This window comes from Vigna angularis, chromosome 1 (genome assembly GCF_016808095.1).
Source record: "Vigna angularis cultivar LongXiaoDou No.4 chromosome 1, ASM1680809v1, whole genome shotgun sequence".
NCBI lineage: Eukaryota > Viridiplantae > Streptophyta > Magnoliopsida > Fabales > Fabaceae > Vigna > Vigna angularis.
The window spans coordinates 41,207,721-41,230,266 of record NC_068970.1 but is presented as its reverse complement, the minus strand read 5'-3'; the positions used below and the strand labels follow the sequence as shown (position 1 = coordinate 41,230,266).

Sequence of the window (22,546 nt, the reverse complement as noted above, 5' to 3'; positions counted from 1 at the left end):
TTTTACTGTTCTGTTTCTCTCTTTCTTCTTTGCTTCTCTGAGTAAAGATGGGTTGGGTACCTGCAAAGGCACTCCGACGCTCAAGTCAGAAAGGGATATGATCAATCAGATTAGGAGTAATCTTTCTTAATTTTCTCTATGGGAAAAAAACGTACTTTTTTTCTCTTGTGTTTCGTATATTTAAAACAGTAAAACAAACTGTTACCTGAAAATCCAGACAGTTACCGAAGTGGACTGTGTAGAAGTTGTAACTGCTAGATTGTGTGTTGATACTGAGTCAATTGCTTCCGTGATTTACGGCGTTGGTTAGCTAACATGTCTAACTGCTTATTTGCAACCGCTAAACCGTATGCTAAAATATCGCACGCCGCATGTCGATCGTTCTGTGTGTCGACATGGATAGGCGACATGTCGTATGAGCGCTTCGTGTCGCGACATACTATTTTGGTTGTCGAGCACCAAGTGGTCGACGACAATGTGCAACTGTGATCATATGACATTAAGACATCCACGACATCTGTCGTCAGGTCACCTGGGTTATCGGCCGACAGGTCACCTGGGTTATCGGTCGACCGTTTGGTTTATGTGTCGTTAGGTCGCCCGGGTTATCGGTCGACCGCTGTAGGATAAGGCATCCTATAGTACACTGCTCTTTGAACTGCAACTATTGAACATTTTAGCAACAGAAGTAGAAGGCGTGATGGATATCAAGGCGACAGAGGCAGAGGTTGAGGTAGAACATTTGACAAATCCAAGGTCGAATGTTATCGATCTCACAAGCTAGGACACTTCCAATACAAATGCCCCACCTATTTAAATTATGTAGAACATACAAATGCTAATGAAGAAGAAGAGATGTTGCTTATGCCATATATGAAAATACAAGGAGCCGCACTAAATGGAGTATGATTTTTGGATTCTGGATGTAGCAACCACATGAGTGGGGACAAGAAATGGTTCACTGAGCTTGATCAATCATTCAAGCACAGTGTTAAGTTGGGAAATGATTTCAAACTAACAATCATGGGAAAAGGCAACATTTGAATGCAAATAGATGGACGAATTGTAGTCATCACAGAGGTATTTTACATTCTGGATCTCAAATCAAATTTGCTCAACATTGGTCATCTTCAAGAACAAAATTTGTCTATACAAATTAAAAGCGAATGTTGTAGTATATATCATGATATTAAAGGACTAATCATACAAACAATGATATCCCTAAACCATATGTTTGTCTTTTTAGCATTAATTCCCTTTGTTTCTACCAATGTATCAAATGTCGATTGTTTCAATGTAACCTCTGAAAATATCACGAGTTTATGGCATCAAAGGTTGGTCACCTTAACATTAAAGGACTATAGATACTTGCCTATAGGAAGATGGTACAAGGCTTGCCAATATCAAAGAACCAATCCAAGTTATGCACCATATGTATGACAGGAAAGAACCAACGTCATCCTTTTCAAAAGAAGAGCACTTGAAGAGCTTATAGACATCTACAACTCATCCCTTCAGAAATATGTGGCTCGATTATTCCTACATCCCACAGTCTTATAGGTATATAATTACTTTTATAGATGATTATAGTCAAAATTTTGGTCCTATTTTCTACATACCAATTCTGAAGCTTTTGATACATTCAAAAGGTTCAAGTCATCAATTAAGAAGGAAACAAGGTACAACATAACATGTTTGTGCACCAACAGAGGAAGACAATTCACCTCATCAGAATTTAATGACTACTGCAACACTAATGGAGTTGCAAGACAACTCATCGCTAGTTATTCACCATAACAGAACGGAGTTGCAGAAAGAATGAACCAAACCTTGATGAATATGGTGAGATGCATGGTTGTAGCTCGAGATGTTCCAAAAGAGTATTGGCCAGAAGCAGCAAACCTAGCCACTCATGTTCTAAATAGATGTCCACCTCAACCTTGCCAAACATGACACCAGAAGAAGCCTGGAATGAGAGAAAACCACCAATTGTACACCTCAAGGTGTTTGGATGTATAGGATATGTACATGTTCCCGATGTCACGAGGAAGAAGCTAGATGCCGAAAACATTAAATGCGTATTCATGGGAGTCAGTGAAGAATCCAAACCTTTCTGGATGTATGATCCAAAGACAAAGAAAATTATCATCAATCAAGATGTAGTTTTTGATAAAATGGAGAAATAAGATTGGAAGAAGTAAGGAGAAACCAATTCTCTTGACCTTATATATGAATGAAAGGAAGAAACTAAGAAAAACAAGGATTTATAATCTAAAATTCAAGACGGCACAACAGAAATCATAAGAAATAAGGTTCCTAAAAGGAGAAGAAGGCCACCAGCACGGATGAGAGATTATGAGTTTGGAGTCGGGCTATTAGAAGAAGAAGAAGAAGAAGAAGAGGGAATGGAACAGGAGGTGGAGCAGCTCACCTAGTAGATGCAACAACTTGCTATGCTTGCATCATATGATCTCACAGATCCTACCACTTTTGAGGAAGCAGTTAGAAGTCAAGTATAGAAGGATGCAATGGAGAATGAGATTGCTGAGAGAAACATAACATGGGAACTAACAACTCTACTAACAGGAGCAAAGAAGATTGGTGTTAAGTGGGTCTTTAAGATGAAGATAAACAAAAAGGGAAAAGTAGACAAATGCAAGGCCCGTCTTGTAGCAAAAGGGTATACTCAACAACTTGGAATCGATTTCACTGAGGTATTCACACTAGTTGCAAGATGGGATATCATTCGACTAACCCTGTCCTTTGTAGCTAATCGAGGGTGGAAATTTTACCAACTCGATGTCAAGAGCGCATTTCTCCACGGAGAGTTAGAGGAGGAAGTATACGTGGAATAACCAAAGGGATATGAGGTGATAGGTGAAGAAGACAAAGTTTACAAATTAAAGAAAACTCTCTATGGGCTTAGACAGACACCTCGAGCATGGTTCAACAAGATAGAATGATATTTTGTCAATAGAGGTTTCGAAAGAAGCATCAGTGATCACACCTTATTTACAAAGAAAGATGGAGGAGTAGATATTCTTATTATGAATTTATATGTAGATTATCTTAGTTTTACAAGAAACGATGGGAAAATGGTCGAAGAATTCAAGAGCTCAATGAAATGAAGATTCAAAACAACTGATTTAGGATGCATGAGATATTTTATCGGCATCGAAGTCATATACACTTCAAATGGAATCTTTATCTGTCAGAGAATGTATGCGAATATAATTCTGGAGAGATTCGGCTTACAAAATTGTTCAGTTAAAAAAACCCAATCGTTCCAAGGTGTCAGCTAACCAAAGATCCTGGAGGATTGAAGATTGATGCAACCACATATAAACAAATGGTGGGAAGTCTTATGTATTTAACTGTCACTAGGCCAAACCTGATGTATGCTCCTGATGTATGCTTTGAGTCTAGTGGCTCGTTTCATGAGTACTCCAACGAATGTTCATCAACAAGTGATGAAAAGGGTCTTACGCTACTTGAGAGGAACCACTGAATTGGGGTTGTTTTATAAAAGAAAAGAAAAAGGAGATGAGCATTTGGTAGCCTTTTGTGATAGTGATTATGCGGAAGACCTTGATGATTAAAGGAGTACCTCAAGGCATCTTTTTAAGATGTCAAATAGGTTAGTTGCTTGAAGTTCTAAGAAGCATCCTATAATATCATTATCCACCACTAAGCCTGAACATATTTCTGCAGTAGGATGTGTCATTCAAAGCATTTGGATGATGCGTGTACTTGAGAGTTTGGGGATTAAACAAAATAAGTGCATTATTTGTTATAATAGTTCAACTATTAAACTCTCAAAGAATCTAGTTATACATGATAGAAGTAAGCATATTCATGTTTGATTTCACTTTCTTCGGGAATTGACCAATCAAGGAAAATTGAATTAGTACATTGTGGTACTAAGGATTAGTTGACTGACAGTGTCACCAAAACCTTGAGACGAAGTGTTCATGCAATTGAGAGAAAGACTTGAAATATGTAGTATTGAAGAGATAAATTAACTGTATTTACTTAAATAACAATTCAGTTTAAGGAAGGGCATATTGAAAGAATATTGATGACTCATTCAAATTAGTCGATGCTTTATTTTAAAATAAACTTATCCTTCAGGATAGAAACTCTTGGTTGTTTTCTTGTTATTCAAACTTTGTTGCCATATTTTTGCTGTTTTTTTTTTAGATTTAACATTTTAAATTATGAATATATTTTTCACCATAATTAAAATATTACAAATAGAAACTTATGTTCAAATAAAATTGATTTGTTCTGTTATTAATCAAAATTTAAATCACATTTCTTTTATATGAAGTAATACAAATCAAACATATGTAATACAAATTATTTTAATATGTACATGGAATATAATTTCACGAATGTCATACATTTCGTACATCACGTGACACATAATTGCGTTTTCCTCATTGAGTGCATGAATCCTAGAAAAAGCTCCCAACCTCAATCAATCTTAGTAGACTTCTTGAGAACATTTCTTACGAAGATTTTGCATGTGACCTTGTTATTACTTCCATTCAGGACGAAATTGGTGAACCTCCATTTGCGAATATACTTCACAAATTCAGTTGGCAGGTCCTACTAAATTTCAAAAACAAAAATTAGAATTAGAATTAAATGAACATTTACTTTATCAAGTTTAGAAGTCTCAAAATAAGTTATAAGAGTCTTACCAAATGGTAAATTACAAATTACAAATACCTTTACATTGGTTATATCATTGCCTGATTTATAATCGAATTGAGCCTCAAATAAAATTCACTTGCTATGGTGTTTGTATGAGGGTTAGGATGTCATTGGCTTGGCCATGCCTTACTGCATATGATTTGTGTTTTATTTACTAAACCATGACATCATCAGGTGCACCCATGCTTCTCTGTTGTTTTATAGTAATTGGTATACAATTTCGAAGAGATTCCTGCCAGTCACTCTGTTGTCCCTTGTCCTTCTTTTAATTCTTGGGCTATTAAGCATGATGCAGTGTAGTTCTTTTATCTGTTTATGTATTTATATATGTATGTATTTATGTATTTATTTTTGTATGTATTTATGTATTTGTGTATTTATGTTTTTACTTGTCTATGTATTTGTGTATTTGTCTATTTGTCTATTTATGTATTTATTATATATTTGTGTATTGATGTATTTATTTATTTATGTATTTATGTAATTATCTATTTATGTATTTATGTATGTATTTATGTATTTATGTATTTATACATGTATGTATTTATGTATTGATATATGTATATATTTATTTATGTATGTATTTATGTATTTGTGTATTTATGCTTTTACTTATCTATGTATTTATGTATTTATTATATATTTTTGTATTGATGTATTTATGTTTTTATGTATTTCTGTATTTACATATTTGTGTATTTACGTATTTGTGTATTTATGTATTTATATATCTATGTATTTGTGTATTTGTGTATTTATGTATTTATATATCTATGTATTTATTTATTTGTGTATTTATGTATTTATATGTATTATGTATTTATGTATTTATGTATTTATGTATTTATGTATTTATGTACTTATGTATTTATGTATTTATGTACTTATGTATTTATGTACTTATGTATTTATGTATTTATGTACTTATGTATTTATGCATTTATGTTTGTTGAATATAGTGAAAAACTATATATAAGATTAATCTCCCTTGTGTTGAATATACACGTAGGGTCCTCTATTTATAATAGAAGAAATGGGCTAAGCCCAAAATACAAATAAGAAATAATAACAAACTAACTAAAGATAAAAGATAAATATAAAATAAAGATAATATATCTAACACACCCCTCGGGCTAGTGCATAAATATTGTATGTACCAAACTTGTTACTAATATAATTCATAAAGACTTAGTGAAACTATTTGTTTCTGCACTCGAGTGACACCAAATTGCTAATGATTTGCAAGACGACATAAAAGACAAAATATCAACCTAGAAGACTCCTCCTGAGCAACAAATCTACAAATCTGGGAGGTTGCTCCATGTAAATCTCTTCTTGCAAATTGCCCTTGAGGAATGTCACCAGTGGATAAAGAGGTAATTGTTGGAGAGCCACCACAACTATAAATAAACTAACAAAAACCATATTTTCCATGGAAAAAAAATCATATATGAATGGGTCAAACGCAATGGTGACAAAAGAGAGGTCAGAAGAAACAACAGTGGAAGAAGTCATGGATGAATAGGAGAGAGAAATTATAAAAATCCAAGATTCTTCAATCAAGGCACTTGAAAAAAGAAAAAAAAAAAAGCAACATCGATGTTCTGAATAGCTGCTAAACATGCAACCATGTACGATGGAAAAGGGGCCAAATTCATAACTTCAAAAGGCACTGAGAGCACATAAGAGTTCTGATGAAGGCATCGTTAATGGCATGGTGGTTGCCTGACCGAGACGATCAAATCCATGTGATCATCGATCGAAACTAAAAATCCGATAGTGAATAGACGATAGCGATATACGACGGCAACGACGACGACAATAGATGGCGCCACCGCCAACCACGACAGATGTAGCTATAGAGGCACCAGAAACTTTTTCCTCAAAAGAACCTGGTTTTAGATACCATGTTGAATATAGTGAAAAACTATATATAAGATTAATCTCCCTTATATTGAATATACACATAGGGTCTTCTATTTATAATAGGGTCTTCTATTTATAATAGGCTGAGGCCAAAATACAAAAAAAAATAACAAACTAATTAAAGATAAAAGATAAATATAAAATAAAGATAATATATCTAAACATGTATTTATATTTCATATAAGAGTTTGGAGAAAAAGTCAATCAAAACTAAAGTGCACTAGTGATGAATATAAAAATCATAAAATAGATACAAATTATGTCAATAATTAAATATTTTCTTTCAAAAACTTTCCAATATGAGTTTTGACATTTTCTCTCTTCTTCGTTGATGAAGTGTATTTGAGTATTTCCCTTTATATTTATATTGTAGCGTGTTGGAAGAAATTGCCAATTGTCCATGCATAGCTATAAACCCATCTAATATAAAACCTCTATACTTAAGGATGACAAATATTTACCAAAAAAGGGAACAATCCTAGGTACCAATAACTATTAATTTATAAAATGTTATGTAATTTAGTAAATATAATAACTAATTACTTTTTTCTTTGAATTTGATTGCTATTTAATGATTTTTTTTTATAATGATAAATAGGTCAGCTTATCAATTTTTTTAAAAAAAACTTAATTTTAAAATTGTTTTATATATGCATTAAAAATATATTTAATCATATATATTTTCTAAACTTTTAATTAACTATTATCTTTAATGAATAAATTCAAATAACTTTTATATTTACCTATTAAACTACTCTTATAATTAATAATTAAAATTTAATTTCTAAGTGTTAATCATTTAAATTGGAATATCATTGCATATTTATATCTTTAAAATAATATAATATAAAAAACTAATTTTTAAATTTAAAAAAAAAATCAACAAACTAGGCAAGACTTGCCAATGCGGGCTGAGTGGTGGCCCATAACCTATTTTGACATCCTAACTTTACTGGCGAGCCATATTTGAAATTAAAGGATGGAGAAGAGCACATAAAATGTTAAATAAGACAAAAAATAGAGTTTACTGTCAGCTTCTGAATTGATCACATATTTCACAGAGAAAATAGTCAAATTCTGCCTCTCTTTACAGCATTTTTATCTCTTGCATGCAGAAGGATCTTTGCTTGAATCTGTCTTCCTTTTCTGAGTTAAATAAAGATAATATTAGATTTTAGTGCAATTTAAGTCTATTTCTTCAAGACATGAAAAGAACAAAACACGACACAAGTAACAATTAGAAATGGTAACCAATATCATGTCTTAACGTGGCTTGGGGAAATAACTATTCACTGTTCACATTCAAAGAGATACTATGAAATATACTACTTTCTTTGAACTCAAACATAAGCTAAATTAACTAATTTTTAAGCCAATGAAGGAAGTTAGTTAATATCAATTAATCCTACAAATCAAATTCAAAAATAACCTTTTTTTACCTAAATTACTGAAATTTGAGATCAAAAGTAAAAAATAGTCAATGTAGAATCTCAATTAACCAAGAATAATTGGATGTACGTAGTTAAAAATTGATTGTTATAATCAAACTTTAATATTATAGAACACCAGACCTTTTCCTTTTGTTGGTTATACCTTGCTATGGCATATAAACAAGGTGGTAAAATTTATGTAAATGATAAAATTAGCGTGAAATTTAACATTAGACACAATACATAAAGAACAAACCTTGTTTTGTTGGTTCTTCACCTGCAAGGGATGGGGATCATGGGATTTGACTCTGATGTTTTCTATACAACTTCCATTATTTACTCGATGTAGTCTGTGCTTCTGCTTCTTGTACTTTTCACCCTTATCTTTGACCTTTTTTTTCTTCTTCTCGTGATCTCTAGATTGGTTCTCTGACTTGAGCACTGCATTTAGGAGCCCCTACAGCACATTGGCATAACATGTCTTTTTGTCATAACAATGAAACGTGATTTTGAATTATTCAGTTTTCTTTAATAAAAGGATCAAATGTAGCCAGAAAAAAGACAAAATCTTACTGAAGAAAGGTGGAATGGACTCATTTCCCTCATATGGAAAGCTTCACTCAGTACATCCAAGTCAAAAGGACATAAGGAAGTTTTTTTCTCACTTGGTTCAGGGTTCTGACAGAGCTGATCCAGTTCCATTCCTTCTCCTTTCCTGACTTTTGTGTCACCAACCACATTGTGAAGATAATGTGTCTCGGAGATTGACACTGGAAGTGGCTTCTTGCAAAAGAATTCATAGTAGGGCCAAAGTCTATATTGATTTATGAGATCACAAGTGCCTCCAAGTTCTCTGTTACCTAATTCCAAGAAATAACCTTACTAAATAAAATATACTTGAAGAAATATAAATTTTCATGCATCCATTGCATGTTTTTAAAAGCAGAAAAGAAACAGAAGAGCCAAAAAAGAATTTGATTGAGAATGAACTTGTTTTGTCTACCTAGAATTATAAAACTGTGAGTTAATTCAAGAATTTTACAACCATGAGTGTGACAGTTGTGGGTGATAGAACAGGACAGAACTTATAGGATTACAGCGAGATTATTATTACACAGAAATCAGGCCTGATTGCCTTGTTGGGCATGCTAAGACAGGTTTGAAGGATTCTACAAGCTAACTCACAATCCTAACACTTAAGACAAAATATAATTTAGAGGGCTTGAAAGACCCCTCTTATGATCACATATTTATAATGATAAAGTTCTAATACAATGAGAAGGTGAAAGATAAAAAAAGCTAAACTAAGAAGCTAGGTACAAAACTAGGTACAACACATACGTACAAACAGGTAGTAGTTCCCAACACAACTACTTTCTACCCAGATTTAATACTTATTTTAACACCTCCTAAAGTTGTGTGTATCAAGTTTGGAACACAAACTCAATCTACGGTCCTCTTAAGGACTTGGTTAACACATCTACAAGTCGATCATTTGATCCGACAAACTCAATACAAATTTCTTTTAATAACAATTTTTCTCAAATAAATGATAATCAATCTCTGTTTAGTTCTCTCATGAATATTGAATTGGACATAATGTGCAAAGTCCTAAATGCAGGTATTCTTCATAAGAGAATTTGGGGTCTGTAGCTTCAGCTTTAGAGACATTGGTTGTCTTGTTAGGAAATGTGACCCATTTTCTTACAGTACCAGCATTGAAAATGTCCCTGACTACCATGTCCTCCTCTAGTATTGTGTCCTTTTCCTCATGGGAAAACCACAATAGAACGTCGCACATGTTCATGAACATCCTTGCTTCAAAGATTTGGAACCTGAAGGAGTCATGTGGTCAAGCTTTCTACGAAAAGGGACTTCATGACCGGTTAAAAGTTTATGTCTGACATGATCAAAGTCAAGATGTAGGGCATGGAGGATCATCACCATGTAGTATTTGTCTAGTTTCTTCTTGTTATTGTCCAATGACTCAACCTCCAAGAACATTTTCAATTCTTCAACCGTAGATTAAGCTTCACTCATGAAAAACATCATGTCATTATCAGTTTGTTTGAGAGAGACAAGTCTATTTGCATAGTCATAAAGTCGCTGAATATCATTTGCAAAATATTTTGAGCCTTTATCCAAAACAAGTTACAAGTCTTAAAAGATCTGAAAGTACCTAACAATTTGGGTTCCACATACTACTATAGTAAGGCTCAAAGTTGAAAATCAATTTGCTTCCACTGTTCAGCTTGCTCAGAAGGCATATTACTCCCATCTTATTGAAGGTGATCATGGTAAACTTGGCCAAGGAACCACATTTCAACCGAGGCAAACCATGAAAGATAGGTTCAATAGACATTTAGTTGGAGTTTGAGGAAACCAGTAGGGACAATGAAACAACCAATGTTTATAGTAATAAAGAAAACCCTAGGATTGAATAAGAAACTTGTTAACAACATCGAAAAAGAATGAACAAGGACCAAAAAAGCAAGGAGGAGGTCTAACATGCGTTGACATGGAGTCATGACGATGCTCCACGAGAGGAAGGCGACACGTGGACTTCATGCACTTAGCAGTGGCAAGGAGAACTCGTGTGCGTGGCGACACATGATGCAGAGAATGGCTCCAGGACAGGTGTGGTTAGTCGTCGCTTGAGAAAAATCTCCAAATCCGACAACCAGTGGCCAGCAACAGCGGCCAGCAACAATGGTTAACAACAACATCTGGTAGTGGCAAATGGCAACAATGAAAACAACGGCAAAGAAGACGGAGACCAATTAAACGGGATCAACCCGCTCTGATACTAACTTGAGATTAATAATCGAGAAAATATATTTTAGAGGGCTTCAAAGACCCCTCTTATGATCTCATATTTACAATGATAGAATTCTGATACAATGAGAAAATGAAAGATCAAAAGGTTGAATTAAGAACCTAGCTATGGAACTAGGTACAACTCATAGGTACAGCAAGTAGTAGTTCCCAACATAACTACTTTCTACCTACAATTAATATTTATTCTAACAAATATTGAATCATCTTTTAGGACATCCGTGAGTAAAAGGAGTTAGCATTATTTTATTGCCTATCAAATCCATCAGAGTCCAGAGAAAGCTCTAGCTCCACAACTTATGAAAATGCTCAAGCGACAATATATGGTTTTCAATGCAAGAACAGACATTTTTGGAGTTGTCAACATGTAGCATTTTACCATGTTTAATAGCAAATCCCTGTCTTTAAAGGTACTAACTACTAAGTAACTAAAATGTTTAGATACTTCCATGAAAGGGATTCATCATGAGCTGCTTCAACATAACTTCAGTTATAGATTAACTTGAACTTTGCTTTTAGGTACTACCATGTAAGTTTTATGAGGTGAGTCGCATCCAAAACCTTAGCAATAATTTATTTTTTCATTTCTTATGATTAATCTTACCTTTCAGCTTTATGATTTCCTTGGGAGGATTTTTAATAACCTCTTGTACTTCTTTCCTTCCAATTTAGTAATATGTTTTTTTATACATAATGACAATATGGAATACTCAAGGTCAAACACTCTATTGAAAACAAGTTAAAACAGGTCTGCAAGTCAAAAGATTCAGCACAAAAATAACATCTATGGCGCTTTACCAAAACATCTAATTCCAGGTTTTAGATGGCCTATTTCCACACACGATTTAGCTCCTCCTCAAGAAAGAAAGAAAAATATAATAGAGAAAATATGTCCAATGGTGTGCAATAATATATTAGTAACTTATTCTCTCTGCAATCATTAACAGAGAATTATCTTGCCTGAAGATAATAACATTGCAAATTTAAGACATGGAAAATGCCAGCTCAAACAATTTTTATTTAATCTTTAAAAAGATAAGGAAATTAATCTGATGTTAGTTGTTGAGAAGAGGAGTATAAATTGAAAGGGGAAGGCTGGGAAAAGACATTCAAACTTTAATCATACCAGTCAACTGAACATTTCTGAAGTTTTTTCTAGAAAATAAAGAACAATAAGTCATATTAGCTCTCATACAAACGGCCATACATGCATAGTAATAAGAAAGCGAATGTGGGAATAGTGAACAGTTTATCAAATAACCCACTGAGGATAAATAAGAAATTAGCATATATAATAGAGCATGGACACACATTATCTAGCCATCAGTGACCTAATTTAAAAAAAAAAAGTTGGGCCATTCAAACTTACAAATGTTAGAGCAAGCCCTCAACAGGGATTTTACACATGACCATCTCATGATCACAAGATCCAATAAGCTCTATTTGCTATATCACTGACTTTAAACCTCACGAAATTCTCTATTCGTAAGGCTCCAATAAACAGTGAACAATGAAATCAGGAAAGTTCTGCTGTAAACATTTTCTGTGCCGCAGAAAACTCTGGTAACTGCCAATCTTCTGTTTCTAAAAATCCTTTGGTTTAATAGGAATTATAAAAGAAAACTAATTTTCATTCCGTGAATAAGCCAATTAGTGCATATGCTCCACAGTAAACCATATGCTTTCACAGGTTTCTAGCTCATCTATTCTAAGAAGGTAATCACAACAACAACAGAAAGATCCAGTTTTCAGTTAGTTTTCACATCCACATTATCAATAAAAGTAGAAAAACAAACCATCAATGAGCTACATCTCAAGTTCTTACCCCTTCCATAACTTTTGTCTGCAATATCCATCTTTCGAGTAACCTCACAACATGCACCTCAAGTGCATCTGCCAGTCATAATTAACAAATACATCAACCACCAACTGGAAGTTACTGGCAGAAAATATGGACAAGAGAGGAAGTTTCAAAGCACTGAAATTGTACACTCTTAACAAAATCTGAGACTATAGCACCCTATCTAACACATACATGACATCTTGAAGTATGTAAAAGAATGCATCAAATATCTCAAACAATAAACCCATCGAGAAAACGGTCTTTCCATCTCAAAAAAGATCGCCCCAATACCTAAATGCATTATCATGTAATAAAGTTAAAAACTTTACACGGTCAGAGTGTATTAAAAATGAAAGGGCAACAGACGTAAACCCGATCAAACACCTTCCCCAAACAAAGCTCGGGAAATGAACAGGGAAAAATACCTGAGAACAAAGCAGAGAGAGAAAGTGCTAGGGTTCGGAGATGGTGTATGGTTATTGGTTGCAAAGGAAGGATACTATTTTTTTTTTCAGCTTGAATTTTGTTTTGCTTCATTTTCTTAATTTCTTTCGAGAGCAGAGAATGAAGAAATATTTATTTTTTTAAATGATTTATTTGATGATTTTACATAAGTTATTAAATTAAATTAATTAAATACTAATTATTTTTTATTATTAATAAGTTTATAAATTGAAAAGAAGTTAATCACTATTAATATTAATAATTAGTATCATTAATTCAATTTTACTTATCTATAAATTATTAAATTTTTAATAATATAAAAAAATATTAAAATGTTATTAAATGTTATTGTTAAATTTCTTTGTGAATAAAATTTATTATTATTAATAATATAAAATAAATTTGAGTAATAACAACTATTAATTATTCATATAAAAAATTAAATTTTAATATGTTTTGTTATAAAAAATTTATATAAATTATCATTAATAATATGTTTTTAATATTCAAATGTATTGTTATCAATGTAATTTTTCTAATTCATTATTTTCAAAAGAACTTAATAATCTTTTATCAATAATTAAAACATGGATGTTATGTATTGTGTTTTTTTTATACAATAAAGTTTTGTGTTATGTACGAAGAGTGGAATATTTGGGTTATATTATCATCAATTTTTTAGTGAATTATTTTATGTAAACTTTAGCATTGTAAATTCAAACCGAACATTAGTATTTTATTTTGGTAACTTCTTTGATATCTAAATAATTAAGTACTTCTGTGACCTTTTAGAATAGGTCAATCAAGATACATGTTTGAGTACATTTTTCATAATTGAAAATGGATGTATTTGATATCGTAACCATTAAGATTATCACTAATGGTAGCACGTGTGCATAGCCATTGAAATGAATTATTACTTCGATTGAAGTGATGAAATTTGGGTTTTCAGAATATTTTACCATAAGTCATAGTACTGAAATAATGAGATAATGTGTTGAGTTTGAATGTTGTGGGGATTAATGTTTCGGTAAAAAATTTTTTTTTCAGAATCTTAGGTTCTACTTATTATCTGTCTCATTTAAGTTCTTATTTTTTAAAAATTGAAATAAATAGAAGCTTGTTGTTGGACAAACATCTTTTAAAAAATCATTACGTGACATGCTGATAGTATTGTTTTAAATAATGTCACAGTAAATACATTATTGTCACGTATATTTTGTAATTTCTGAATTAAAAAGTTGAGGGCAAATTAGCCAAATTTGTAAAGACAGACTCTTTCTTTGCCATTGAGAAATGTAAAAACAGATTAGAGACAGTGTGAGTGGAGCTTCGTATTAGGGTTTGTGGTGGCTAAGGTCGCGCCCAGCACCCGTGGCACCTTTGTCGGAAGTCGTGACTGCAGGGGAGGCGGCGACGTCGTTGGCGAGGAGCTCGATGTTGGTTGCGGTTTTCCTCTTGACATCGAGCATCAGCCTCTAACGCAGCCTCCGACGTGCCCCCGGGTTCGCAACGGTGATGGACACCATGGAAGCTGACATCGGAACCTACTATACAACGACGAACACTCGAAGCACCAAACCTACGACGCAAGGATAGAGTCATTGAATCCGGAAAGCAGTTGGTCTCAAACGCACCGCAAATTTGGGAAAACGCAGCGTCTGAGAAGAAATCTCTTCACAGAAACAAACATTAAAAAGGGCAAAGTAAGAAATTAACGGGAAAGTGAAGAAAATTTCAAAAACCAAAGAGAACAAAGGAAAACTCATTACCAATTGAAAGCGATGAAGATTCGAAGAGAGAAATTGAGAGAAATTGGAAGTTGCTATTGACATAGGGCAAAAAAAGTTATTTTACATAGATGAAGATTTGAAAAGAAATGTTGGGGCAGCGCGCAAAATAAGAGAGAGGAGTGAAAATTTTGAAATTTTGAATGAATGAGAAAGAGGATGTGTGATAAAATAGGTTCATTAAAGAACTCATACACTTAAATCTCCGTGTATCTTAAATCTAGGGTTTGGTTAATTTTGATTCCTTTCGAAATCTAGTGTTTTTCACCCACGAATCCTAATTTCACAATCGAAAAAAATGTTTTTTCCCACGAACCCTAATTTCGCATTTTTCAATTGTAGAGAAAGAGACTGCCTTTAATTTCTTTTTCTCAATTTGCCCTCAATTTTTTAATTCATAAATTACAAAATACACGTACAATAATGCATTTACTGCCACATCATTTAAAACAATATAATTAGCATGCCACTGCCACATCATTTAAAACAATACAATCAGCATGCCACGTAATGGCCTCTTAAATGACGTTTGTCCAATTTGATGGCAAGCCTCTATTTGTTTCAATTTTTCAAAAATAAGAACTCGAGACAACTAATAAGTAAGGACCTATTTAAGATTCTGGACGAAAAAAAACACTACCGAAACATTAAACCAATGTTTTGGTTTATGAATTTTGGGCGGTTGAAATCATTTGTGGAATCATGGTCATCACTTTTAGTTGATGCATTATGGATCACTCAATTCTACTATGAGAAATGACTTTATAGTAAAATTATTGAAATATGAATAATAGTCACAAAACCAATCCATTGATAGTCTTTGCAATAAAAGTTATGGCTAAGACATATTTTATTAATTGGTATGGGAGGGAGGTTGGGATCTTTATTGCCTATAAGTAGTTGCTTGTCAAGCTTTTCTCTTTAGATTAGAATATATAGAGTCATGATTTACTACTATATTTTTCAAGGTAGACAATTAACATCCTTTAAAGTGTGAGCTCTTTTGGCATGAGCGAGAACGCCTTCACTCTTTCTCTTTTATCCTTTTAATGACAATTGATCTTTATCACTTAGAAAAAGATGTGATGACACTGGTTTAGAATAAAAGAGGAGGTTGCACAAAACAGAAGAGAGTGAATTGGTTTGAAGTTATAGTTTCAATTTTTAAAAATTTTTAACTATTCAAAATTTGCGTTTAATAAATTTTAAGCCTATATCAAGATGTAGTAATAAAATAAATATTAGAGTATTAATCTTCTACAAAATGCATAAAAAAAGTTATTTTTCTCAAAAGCAACGAAATAAAGAAAATAAGAAATAGAGAAAGTCACACACACTTAATTCAAATCAAAAAAAAATTTACATTCAATTGTAATTACTTTAAATAAAGTGAGGACAAATTACTATTTTGAATTTGATATTACAACCACTCAACCCAAATGAAACATGAAAAATCATAGTCAAGATACAAACTCACATTCTCTACAAAGACCGGGAGAATGATAAATCACCTTTCTTGAATAACCACAAGGGATGAAAATACATTCCTTAAAATACCATAAAGAATGAAACCATACCTTTCTTGAAAAATATGAAATCCTAGAATTTTTAATAATTAGAAAAATATACAAATATGATTAAATATTTTAAGTAAAAGATGAAATTGTTTAATAAATTTTAAGCTTATATCAAAATATAGTAATAAATATTAGAATATTAATTTTCTAGAAAATGCCTAAAAAGTTATTTTTTTTCTCAAAAATAATGGAATAAAGAGAATAAGAAATAGAGAAAGTCACACGTTTGGTTCAAATCAAAACAAATTTCACATTCAATTATAATTACTTCAAATAAAGTCATCACAAATTACTATATTGAATTTGATATTACATCCACTAATTCTAAGTGAAACATAAAAAATCATATTCAAGATAAAAACTCACATTCTCTACAAAGACTCAAAGAATGATAAACCATAAGGAATGAAACCATACCTCTCTTGAAAACTATGAAATCCTAGAAATTTTAATAATTAGAAAAATATACAAATGTGGTTAAATATTTTAAGTAAAAGATGAAACTAAATACTAGTTATAATTTAAAATATTTATTTTATTTTAAAAGATTTTCTAAGTGTACTATACCCGGGTAGCCGACCGTTCGAGGGGAGTGTTATCCGCACCGACCGGTAATCCAATGATCGCGAGTCAGGTAAGACGGATGTTATTAATGACCAGTTAATATATTTAATGACCATATCAAAGGCAAATATATGGTATTTATGAGTGTTTGACAAATTATATTGCATAAATATATTGTATTAATGAATAATTAATATAATTAATGGGCTGGACAATTATGAGGCCAAAAAATACAATATTAATGTTCAGGTAAAATTATCTTATTCAAAATGACTATCAGAATACATAAGGGGCATTTTTTTCTGACTTGAGCGTCAGAGTATTTTTTGCAGGCAGAAGAGGCTAGGATTGAAGACGGACAACCTTAGACCCCAATTAAACCGAAACACTAAGAAATAAGATTTAGTGAATAATTATTTAACTATAAAAGATATTGTTAGATATTAGTTAATATTATTGGATATTTTTATATTGTTACAAATTAAAAGATATCTTGAGATATTAGATAATAATAATTGAGAATAAAATATTGTATTTCTCTTAAACATATTAAGCTTAGAGGGAGCGCTTTAATAAAAACACTTGGAAGTCAAGGAAGAAAGAAGAAGTGAAGAGTAAGAGGTAGATGGAACTTACATTCTTGTTTACTTGTTTTCTTTCTTGCCTTCTTGTGTTTGTATGTGATGTATTATTTTACGAGTCTAAATTATGGAGTAGATGTTATTTAGTAAGATTGTAATGACATGTTACTATGTACTTGTTTGGAAACATAAATGTATCCTTGTGTGTGGTGACTCAACGAAAATGTGGTGAAGAGTAACACTGCATAGTTATACCGAAAGTGAACTTCGTCGCTGCTCTTGGGAGAGTAATGGAAAGTGACACAAGTTTGTTTCATTGGGACACAATACTATTAAAATATAAGTCCAACTTAAATAAATAAGGGTTAAATATGTTTTTGGTCCTTAACTTTAACTGAGAATTAGAATTAGTTTTGTTAAGTTTATTTGACATCTCAACATGTCAAACAGTGTAAACAACTCAAATACAAAAAATTTAAATGAAAATAACTAAATTCACGCATTTCTTATGATTTCGAAAAAAAACTAATTCCAATTTTTATTGAGAATTAGAATTAGTTTTGTTAAGTTTATTTGACATTTCAACATGTCAAACAGTGTAAACAACTCAAATAATGTCATGAAATGCATTTGAAACGTCAAATAAAAATAACAATTTAAATGAAAATAACTAAATTCACGCATTTATTATAATTTCAGAAAAAAACTAATTCCAATTTTTATTGAAAGTTAAAGAATAAAAACATATTTAACTCCATCAAAATCAACATCTATTCCAATCCACAATCTTAAAATAATAAATTTACAAGTCTCCTTTCTATATTACTCAACTTTCTCATTTTTATATGATATGAAACTTATATTCACATTCACTCTTGTATTCCTAATAATCTTCTCGTCTCCCAGTTTCCATAATTTTTTTCAACTTAAGTAACGTACATGTAGACTAAAGAGGATAATGAATCAATACATCATAAATAGTTTAATAGAAATCTTCAGTTAATGGATCAGTACATCTTAATTAGCTTCTTAGAAAAAGTGTAACTTGAACTCAAACAACTGGTTCGAAGTAGGTTGTAATAGTACTCTACATTCTGGACAACAATTCCACATATATCTCTGCAATGTTGTGCCTTACATGATCAGAAATATTTCTTACGAGACTCTATTTACAATTGCAGTCTGGATTTCCCTATATGTACACTGAAATATATTTATCAAATCAGATACTCATAATACATTAAGAAAAGTGCATCCGGGTGATCTTTTGGTAGGTTGTTGATATAAAGGTTGAAACGTAACAAGTCCTCCTTGGAAACTGTTTCAGCATCAACAACATCTTCATTACAAGTTAGTACCCACAGATCCTCAGAATTAACTCTCCTTAAGGTACCACGGCAAAAAGGGCAAGACTCTGACAATTTGTTCCTACAGGTTGGAAAGACCAACATAAGAGTGTTACAATTCATTATAAACCAATGTGAACATTAATGTAAATACATACCACTTGCGGTAGCATTTGATACACATGGCATGACAGCAATTAGGTAAAACCATTTTGGTGCAAGGCTCTAAGCATATCCCACATTCATCTTCTCTTTCCAAATCCACATGGATTGGTTTTGCATCTCCTTCAATCAGTTTCTTGCCATAACTTGAGCTTTCTATGCTAGAATGTCCGCTCTTACAAATGTTTAACTTCTCCATGCTACCATGAAGTCTTTGAAGAGATGGCAGAATAATAGCTACAATTCATTTATTGACACCAGAAAACAGTGAGAAATAATTAGTAAAACCAGCCATAAAAGTGAGTATTTTCCTAGGCCGAAAGAACTAAAATAAAAGTTGCTTTCTGAAATTCAAAGATTCACGCACCATAAAACTCCCTGATGGTTGCTTTTCTTCCAGGAGGAGTCATATTTGATCTACCATCGTTGTGTACCTTTGGTAAAGAACAAAAAATAGAAGAGAAACAACAATTACAAATGAAAACAACGGTCATTTGTGAAGAAACTTTAGAATCCTATACCAAAACAAAATAAAATTTGTGCAATCGAAAGCTTATTACAAGGTTGAAGGATTCACTTGGTCTCTATAGTTGTCCCTTTTTAAGTTCTAGTCTCTGTCCAAAAAAACAGTAAATTTTAGTTGTGCTTTCTCACCATCAGAAAGTTTTATAGCGGTTTTACAGTTTACACTACTAGAAACTCTTCTCTGGTATTAGCACCCGAGACCAAAATTTAACTTCATTGTATGTTTAGAGACTAAATTGACAATTTCTTCGGAAGAGAACTAAAGCTTTAAATAGAGACAACTATAGCAACCAAACGAATATTTCCAAGAATAGGTGTTTTACCTTGGATACAACTATGTGAAAGAGGTCAAGATATCTGAGTAGTAAGCATGTACAAGAAAAATCCATCCACTGTAGCAACAATAGAAAGAGAGGAGCCAAATGGTTGTAAGCCAATTTCATTTGGAGAAGAGTCCCACCCTTTGTCCTGGTTATTTCAGCAGCCCTATAAAGCACAGACCCAGTATTGAAATTTAGAGGGCTACACAACACGAAAGTAAGAAAGGAAACACACACCACTCCATTTCCACACACAAAACAAATAGTATTTCATAGTCCAAAATAAGGAATTTCACAATCAAGTTAATCATCAAAAACCATGACACAAACTCGACGAAAAAGCACATATTTTTTCCCACTTCATTAACCACTAGATAACAATTAAAGATGATCAATCCCAATCAGTAAGAGACAGATGCTTATCAAATGATTATGACCCCCCATTTCAAGTCGCAAAGCATTTGATCAAGTCAAAACTCTTTCTCTACACAACCCCATTTTCTTTTTTTCAGTTTCCATAAAATAAAATTTAACCACACATAATTAGAAGAGCGAAAGATGTTAAAATGAGCAGATAGAGGAGAGGTGAAGAGAAAAAGAAACTAACAAAGCATTTGCTTGTTGTATATCAGCCTCTAGCAGTTTGAGGGAATCTGAGTATGGTAACCGAGAAAACTGGTATGCCATCACTTCCATCTTTCTTCCCAATTTCTTGTGCAGAGGAGAAACTAAAAATCAAAAGGGTCAGAGTAAAGAGTAAAAACTCCTCACTTCCTTCAGCCCCAGTATTGTTTGGCCCTCTGTGTGTGGATAATGAAGAATCTCCTGTTTTGAAGGGCCCCGGTAATCTGAATCCAATTGCTGAGGATGATGGAGCAGAAAAAAGGCTTTTGATTTGGCAGTTTGTTGAATTTTCCCTACACGTTTTTGTGGTGGTGACAGAGTTTAACAGAGAAAAGGAAAGTGGAGGAAGAATGAATAGGAAACGACCAAACAGATTGTCGTATGACGTTGTGAGGTGTTGCGTTTTCTTGTGTTCTACGATTATGTGGAATGCTGAGTCATATGATGTAACTGGACACACAGGCTTGTTTCATTTTCATACCTACATTTTAATTTCATAGTAAAATCAATTATACGAGATTTATATTGTATCTTATTTTAATGAAAGAGTTTATAATCTAACTTTTAATTAACATTTTATTTAATTTTTTATTTTATAAGACAGTTGCTTTTTTATTTAAAATTTTACAAAATATTTTAAAATCTTACAAAATTCGTATTGTTATTTAAAATTTTAAACAGTGACATTTTATTTTGACGAAAAAAATCTTACAAAATTCATATTTTAAATTTATATCTACGGATAAGACTTGAACAAGAACATTATAGGTCTCAAACATATACATTGTTTTTTGTGTGCTTTTTTACTATTTTCTTTTACATTGTTATCATATTAAATAACTAACGAAAGTATTTTTTTCTAGATGTTTTATTTTATTTTACAAAAGGAATTTCACAAAGCTCTTGTGAGAATACTTTTGTCAAAAACATGATAAAATGATTTCAAAAAATATTTTTAAAAAACTAAACCAAAAATGAAAAATAAGTTTTTTGTTAGTCTTGAGAAACTAAACATTTGACTTTTACTACCAAACAGTCATGAGTGAGTTTTCTTGGTCATAAATTCCTTGATTTTGATTAAATTAATAACGCATCAGAATCTTTTAGTGAACTTAAAAGGATAAAATATATTCAAATGTCAATCCCACTTTAAAGGAAATTTACTTTATGGCCAATCATTTAACGTTTATCAAATTTGGATGTACTATTAATTTTTATTTTTAATTTAGGAAAAATAATATCTGAGCAAAACCAAAACATACGAAGAATATATTCAGAAATTATAAATTTTATACCATAAATAAAACATATTAATTGTTTTTATTAATGCGTATTATTACATTAAATGATACATGAAAACAAAAAAAAGTATCGATAATATGCAATATACTATAATAATATATATTAAGAAAAACAAGTAGAGTATTCTATGCTCATTAAGGGTAAACTTCCTTGTAAGCTGTTTAAAAATAAAAATTAGAAAAAAATAAAACTAACTTATTTATAACTTAAAATTGACTTATATTAAAACAATAAAAAGTTATATTATAAAATTTCTAGAAATTAACTAATTAATAAGTTAATTTTAATTTATAAAAAACTTCATTTTAATTTTTTTCTGGAGTTTACGAAAATCCATCATATAATTTGTTAAGTTTAATATTTTTCTACCATGATAATTTTTGTAATTTCCTTTCATTAATTTCAATATTTTAATCTCATTTTATTTAAAAAATAGTCAAAGTAGTATTTATCATCAATATTTATGATAAATATATTACTAGCAACTTTTATTACTTGTATTACGTATATCATTACTGTCAATTTGATAAATAGAAGATCTAAATTGACACATTTTAA

At 31.7% G+C, this 22,546-nt stretch overlaps 2 protein-coding genes across 4 annotated transcripts; both read right to left on the bottom strand.

Moving 5' to 3' along the window:
* Positions 1 to 7,593: 7,593 nt before the first annotated feature.
* On the bottom strand, positions 7,594 to 13,285 carry LOC108342938 (probable mediator of RNA polymerase II transcription subunit 19b). Of its 3 annotated transcripts, none has more exons than XM_017580865.2 (5): positions 13,179 to 13,285; positions 12,736 to 12,849; positions 8,649 to 8,935; positions 8,332 to 8,532; positions 7,594 to 7,791 (listed from the first exon to the last, which is right to left on the bottom strand). In XM_017580865.2, the coding sequence occupies exons 2-5, from the start codon at positions 12,764 to 12,766 to the stop codon at positions 7,744 to 7,746; spliced, it is 567 nt and encodes a 188-aa protein (XP_017436354.1). In that variant the 5' UTR covers positions 12,767 to 12,849; positions 13,179 to 13,285; the 3' UTR covers positions 7,594 to 7,743. The 3 variants fall into 3 exon arrangements, with proteins under 3 accessions (XP_017436354.1, XP_017436364.1, XP_052727593.1); XM_017580875.2 differs by having other exon boundaries at positions 12,736 to 12,803; positions 13,179 to 13,279; XM_052871633.1 differs by lacking the exon at positions 13,179 to 13,285 and adding an exon at positions 13,083 to 13,101 and having other exon boundaries at positions 12,736 to 12,803.
* A 5,383-nt stretch (positions 13,286 to 18,668) lies between these two features.
* On the bottom strand, positions 18,669 to 21,056 carry LOC108342934 (E3 ubiquitin-protein ligase AIRP2). The gene is made up of 5 exons (XM_017580849.2): positions 20,670 to 21,056; positions 20,066 to 20,228; positions 19,585 to 19,651; positions 19,214 to 19,454; positions 18,669 to 19,137 (listed from the first exon to the last, which is right to left on the bottom strand). The coding sequence occupies exons 1-5, from the start codon at positions 20,756 to 20,758 to the stop codon at positions 18,927 to 18,929; spliced, it is 771 nt and encodes a 256-aa protein (XP_017436338.1). The 5' UTR covers positions 20,759 to 21,056; the 3' UTR covers positions 18,669 to 18,926.
* Positions 21,057 to 22,546: the final 1,490 nt, after the last annotated feature.

What these genes read in the sequence shown, in the direction of transcription:
- LOC108342934 (XM_017580849.2), bottom strand. Translation starts at nt 20,758, where the DNA reads ATGGAAGTGATGGCATACCAGTTTTCTCGGTTACCATACTCAGATTCC. An exon ending in AACCATCAGGGAGTTTTATG is followed by an intron (nt 19,455 to 19,584) that starts GTGCGTGAATCT and finishes AATGAATTGTAG; the next exon opens with CTATTATTCTGCCATCTCTT. An exon ending in ATCAAATGCTACCGCAAGTG is followed by an intron (nt 19,138 to 19,213) that starts GTATGTATTTAC and finishes TCCAACCTGTAG; the next exon opens with GAACAAATTGTCAGAGTCTT.
- LOC108342938 (XM_017580865.2), bottom strand. Translation starts at nt 12,766, where the DNA reads ATGGATATTGCAGACAAAAGTTATGGAAGGG. An exon ending in AGACAAAAGTTATGGAAGGG is followed by an intron (nt 8,936 to 12,735) that starts GTAAGAACTTGA and finishes TCTTGGAATTAG; the next exon opens with GTAACAGAGAACTTGGAGGC. An exon ending in GTCCATTCCACCTTTCTTCA is followed by an intron (nt 8,533 to 8,648) that starts GTAAGATTTTGT and finishes AATGTGCTGTAG; the next exon opens with GGGCTCCTAAATGCAGTGCT.